We start from the raw sequence: 5,883 nt of genomic DNA, 5'->3' as shown, positions 1-5,883 counted from the left end.
GAACGAGTCTTTGAACACTTTATTATTTTTTTATATTGATCAAATTGGGCATTGCACCTCCGGGCATCTTTCTTCTATCACATGCAAAGGTAAAAGGGGGGGGGGTAAAGAAACTTCATGAAAAAATCTGACCTAACTCTACCGTCAAAATTTTCTTACCTGGTATAGTTTAGTCGACAGAACTGCTTAAAGATCGCTTTTAACGTGCCCTAAATTCGGACAGTAGTCATTTGCATGTAAAAGCCTATCCCCGAATTTAGGGCGCATTGCAAAAACGCTTATCAAAACTAAACCGTGCGACGAAAAATCAAAAACTTGGTGTCATTTTGTAGATAAAAGTTCCAAGTTTCGCATATGTTGTGGTCAGAATAACCCGGGCTTACACTGTCCGGAGCCCCAAATTCTTGCAAGACACCTTTAAAAACGCCTGTTTTGGGGGGCTAAAAATACAAATTTTCGGAATTTCTGGAGGAAGCAATATCACTCACACATTTATTTTGTTTGCCTTTCCATCAAACCCATAGAAGTTAAATTTTGTCAACTCATTATGGATTCGGAGGCGGCAATAGTGAAATACCGCACAATGTCCGAATTTAGGAACAATTACTGTATGTGGCGAGGAACGACACGCTGGCAAGGGGAAGGGGGGAGAGGAAGGAGGTTGTAGCGGTGGTAAATGCGACCTCGCCTAGGCGCGCTGGCCGCGCTGCGGCTGGCTGCGCTGCGCACGGCGCACGGGGCAACCGGTGACGGACAAGTACGTGTTTAAAAGTGAAATAAGTGCGTGGCCCCCTCTCCGGGGCCCCAAGGGACCCCTAAGGGGGAGGCCACCCGTTTTTCGCGGTCTACACGGGCGGGCCAGTCCGCCCCTGCTCTACAACTTATTGTTCACTTTAGAATTTTTTAGATTATTTTCGTCAATAAAAGACCCTCTAGCGCCTAAACGGTTAGACATAGAGTCAAGCGGACGAAATTTTCTCCCCAAGAACTCTACTTTGACGAGTTACCCTTTAGAAGAACATTAGAAACATAACTTTTTTGGGCGAATGTTTGAGCCATTAATACCCCCATTCACACCTTTACCCTTAGGGGTGGTTGCCAGGATTTGCCGTAGGCTTTTCGTTCTCTAGGAGTGAACCTTAAGATACCCTGAAAATTTCAAGTCTCTAGCACATCTCCTTCTAGTAGAACAGCCAGACACACAGACACGAGGTCGATTGCATAAGCCCGCTGGATAGCTTTTTCAAAGCAGAAGGGCGCTCTAAAACTAGCTATATGTACGCCAGACCACGTCTCGCGTAACAGGCTTCGCGATATCTCACGAAACACTGTTACGCGCCTGGCGCACATATAGATAGGCCTGCGGCGCTGACACCCAAGACGGGGTAACAGGAGTGTATATACAATTTTTCGAATTGAAATCTTTTTAACGATTTAATCGACCATTTGATCATTTTCCCCCCATTTTTGTCAAGAAATGCCCCCTAGCACCTAAACGGTTCAAGATAGAGCCAAACGGACTAAATTTTTGCCCACAGGGCTCTACTTTGACGGTTTACCCCTTAGGAACCCATAAAAAAATATTTGATAAATATACATTTTGCGACCTGTAGTTTTTGATTTTTTTAAAAGCCAATTTTTGAGCCAGAATGCTCATCTTCGAACTCGATCTGTCTTTTTATGATACAAAACGACCCTGAAATTCCCAGATCGCTATCTCAATTCCTTCGCGAGTTATCGTGCGGACAGACAGACAGACAGACAGACAAACAGAATGAAACTTTTCCGGTCAGTGGAGTAATGGGCTTCGCTAATCGCTCAGCCAATAATAGTAATGGAAGATGAGCAAGAGCAAACTTTGGGGGAGTAATGCGTAAGGCCTTGGGCTGCATTTTTGCCTTCATGACGGCACGAGAGAAGCAAAATGCGGATTGCCGGTGCAAACTGTGCCCCGCAAACGCCAAACTTGTTGCCTTCAACACTTCCACCTACGCTAAGCACCACGGCAAGCAGAAGGCATTTTGAACGAGGGGTGAAAACTGTAATCTAAGTATGCAACGTAAGAGGAGGAAAGGCTGCTGTTTCGAGTCGGTCGTAGTCTATGATGCAGGTGCCATGTTTTAAAAACCCCAGCCGTAACGATCAATGTCTGGACTAACTATAAACGTACGTTATTCTGTCGTCTTCAAAGTACATCTGAAGGTTAGCGGCGACATATTCATTTAATTCTAAGGAAAACCTGACTCGAGCGCCAAAAAGATGTTCCTGATTCTACTCAAAAATCTCTTTCCAATGGTATACTTGAGTGACTCGAGGCCGAAGAATCACTCAAGTATACAATTACCGGAAAATCAATTAAAAACAATGAATTTTGTTGAAAAAACTGTTCTTCTATCAGCAGCTAGTATAGTAAGCAGGAGAAACTTGTTTTCTCCCTTCCTCGCTGTCACCAGAACTCAATCCTTCCTTTGTCACACAGTACCCCACACCCCACTGTCGTTACACACTAATGCAGAGCTTTGTTCAACAAGCTCTAGGTCATTCATGAAAATGCCTAGCAATACATCGGAGCAATTGTAGGCTCGGTAAAGGTGCAATCTATCCTTCTGCCTCCGATTTACCAAAATGTTTACATAGCTTGATTTTTATAGCCACTGTCTACTAGCTATATGTACGCCAGACCACGTCTCGCGTAACAGGCTTCGCGATATCTCACGAAACACTGTTACGCTGCGACGCGCCTGGCGCACATATAGCTAGGCCTGCGGCGCTGACACCCGAGACGGGGTAATGGGAGTGTATATACAAGTTTTCGAAATGAAGTCTTTTTGTTAACGATTTAATAGACCATTTGATCATTTTCTCCTCATTTTTGTCAAGAAATGCCCCCTAGCACCTAAACGGTACAAGATAGAGCCAAACGGACGAAATTTTCGCCCAAAGGGCTCTACTTTGACGGTTTACCCCTTACGAACGCATAAAAAAATATTTGATAAAAATACATTTTGCGGCCTGTAGTTTTTGATTTTTTAAAAAGCCAATTTTTGAGCTAGAATGCTCATCTTCGAACTCGATCTGTCTTTTTATGATACAAAACGTCCCTGAAATTCCCAGATCGCTCTCTTAATTCTTTCTCGAGTTATCGTGCGGACAGACAAACAAACAAACAGACAGACAGACAGACAAACAAACAAACAAACAGAATGAAACTTTTCCGGTCAGTGGAGTAATGGGCTTCGCTAATCGCTCAGCCAAAAATCTGTTACACACTGCCCCAGCCCCCCTGAAATCAAAGACACTGTGATAGGGACGTCTTTTAAGGTTTTATTTCTTGGATTACTTGCCGGCGGTAATGGTCAAAGCCACACACAGCATGACATCTCCTACCATAGAACCCAACTGCCAAGAGGCGGCCGCCCTCCCACACTCTATCATGCCGGACACGTAGCCGGTCAGCAGCAGAGTCTGTTGGCGGCTCCTGGAACTTCGCAGCACGGCAGTGTGGCAGTTGTTGTAATCGTTGATTACATTCTGAGCGAAGTGGCCGACGGACTGGGTGGAGGCGATGCAGCTTTTAAGGAGACCCTGTCTGGTTGACCACGGCACTGCGAGTGGATCATTCTGCAAGTCAAATGGAATCGGATTTTAAAACGGCCCAAAGATTGAAAAAGAAACGAAATTTTAAGTCTCCAGGTTCCGCCAGCGAATGGACTGGTGACGCCATGCATATACGACCTTGGAATTTAATGTTTTAAGACACTATTTTAAGGGGACAAACCTGTGAAACGCAAGGGATCGGGAGATTATTTATTAAGAGGGGGGGGGGTTAAGTGAGATTTACCATTATTTCATGCTTTTTCAGCCCTTATACTGTCTGAACGTTTGATCTAACCCCTAAATGTACCTGGCCGTTGAATTCCCCACACCTTTTTACCTCTCAAACAACTGCAGATTCAGTTTTTAAGTATTTGACGGCACTTGGGTCAATAATCTTGCGCGCATGATTTCTCAGCCAGATTTGATTTTAAAAGTAAAAAACAAACGCACACTTGTAGATTGATAAAGTGAAGAAATTGACACGCCACTTTTCAAGAGAAATGCTTCCCTGATTTTTAGTCACCAAAACAAAAATCATGAATTTTGTTTCGGCATAAAAAGATAGGTTGAAAATTTACTATTTTCCTCAGTTTGCGAACCTGAGACGTGGATCATTAAATACCGCTCTCGTCACGCCATAAAGCATCTTTCAAAAGTAAATGCCAATTTATTTCACCGGCGCAGGTCCATGTGTTTATCTGGAATCGTGCACGCCACCATGTAGTGTACCCGTCTGGTTCATGCCAAAAAATCCATATTCCTGCAGGTGCAGGATAAACATTTCTCTATTATAAATCAAATCGAAGCCCAATTCTTCCTCAATTAGAGGGTCTTTCATTTTCATTGGCTGAGCGATTAGCGAAGCCCATTAGTCCACTAACCGGAGAAGCTCCATTCTGTTTTGTTTGTTTGTCTGTATGTTTGTTGGCTGAGCGGTAGCGAAGCCTATTACTCCAGTGATGATCAAAAAGTTTCGCGTCTGCCTGTGTGTGTGTCTGTCTGTCTGTCTGTGCGCACGATGACCCGAGAACGAATTCAGCTAGCGAACTGGGATTTTCAGGGTCGCTTTGTGTCATAAAAAGACAAGTCAAGTTCGAAGAAGAGCATTCTAGCTCAAAAATTGGATTCAAAAAAATAAAAATCCACAGGTCCCACGTAAAGCGTGTTTAAAAAATATTTTATTACAGTTTCTTAAGGGGTAACTCATCATAGTAGAGCCCTATGGATGAAAATTTTGTCCGTTTTGCTCTAGCTCAAGCCGCTGAGGCGCTAGAGGGAGTTTTCTACACAAAAATGACCGCAAAATATTTTTAAGTGTTTTCTCAGATATTTGACGGTTTTTCGGTAGGGTAACTCGTCAAAGTAAAACCTCGAGGAACAAAATTAGTGACTTTTGGGGCCGAAGGCCAATTTACGACTCTGCCTTTTGACCGCCTCGGGTGTCAGCGCTGCAGGCCTAGGTAGATGTATGCCAGGCGCAGCGTAACAGTGTTTTGTGAGATATCGCGAAGCCTGTTACGCGAGACGTGGCCTGGCGTACATCAACCTAGTTTATTTGCACGATAACGAATTGAGATAGCGATCTGGGAATTTCTTGGTCATTTTGTATCATGCGCCTAATCTAAAATCGATGCGGCGTGTAGTTGTTATGTAGTGACGATTCTTGCAAACGCTAACATTTCACAGGTGAGCCCCCTTAAATACATGGAAACTGAAGCGCTAAGATGAGCGCCATATCCTTTTGTGAGATATACAGTGGTACCAACACTAAAAGGGGGGAAATCGAAAATTCGAGTTACCTCTCGCTGCTGCACGCACTTCTGTTGAGTACAGCAGACTTTTCTCTAGGTGTCGAAGTAATATTTGACCGACAGTCAAACATAAGTAATATATGACTGACATTCAAACATAAGTAATATTTGACTGACAGCCAAACATTAATTTCATCTTGTTTTGACGTGAGGTATTTGCCTGTAGAGTTAAACAGTTGTCACGCAATGTCAGAATAATGCCGAATGAGAACGGTCCGAGCGCTCAACCAGTGGTCGTCCGGCCAAGGTACGTTATTGGCTAAGCGATAGCGAAGCCTATTACTCCACTGATGATCAAAAAGTTTCGCGTCTGTTTGTCTGTGTGTGTGTCTGTGTGTTTGTACGCACGATAACTCTCTGGCAATCCATAAAAGTGACGTATGTGACTTACGTCACAAAGTGAGTTATGATATACATTAATTTCTAGAAGTCATTACGCTTCTATTGGTCCAACTCTTTCTCAGATATTCAAAAT

The 5,883-nt window shown here is 43.6% G+C and overlaps 1 protein-coding gene across 1 annotated transcript in view; it reads right to left on the bottom strand.

Annotated features, from left to right (window-relative positions):
* Positions 1-3,304: 3,304 nt before the first annotated feature.
* Positions 3,305-5,883, bottom strand: part of LOC113214205 (uncharacterized) — an 8,996-nt gene continuing 6,417 nt past the window's right edge. The window contains exon 2 of the mRNA XM_026433495.2: positions 3,305-3,621. Coding sequence (XP_026289280.1) covers positions 3,337-3,621 — 285 coding nt within the window. The 3' untranslated portion in view covers positions 3,305-3,336. The remainder of the gene's footprint in view (positions 3,622-5,883) is intronic.

The sequence above is a fragment of the Frankliniella occidentalis genome, unplaced genomic scaffold (genome assembly GCF_000697945.3).
Source record: "Frankliniella occidentalis isolate FOCC.00 unplaced genomic scaffold, Focc_3.1 Scaffold364, whole genome shotgun sequence".
Taxonomy (NCBI): Eukaryota; Metazoa; Arthropoda; class Insecta; order Thysanoptera; family Thripidae; genus Frankliniella; species Frankliniella occidentalis.
Note: the sequence above shows the minus strand (reverse complement) of the source record. Positions and strands in the feature narration are given on the sequence as shown.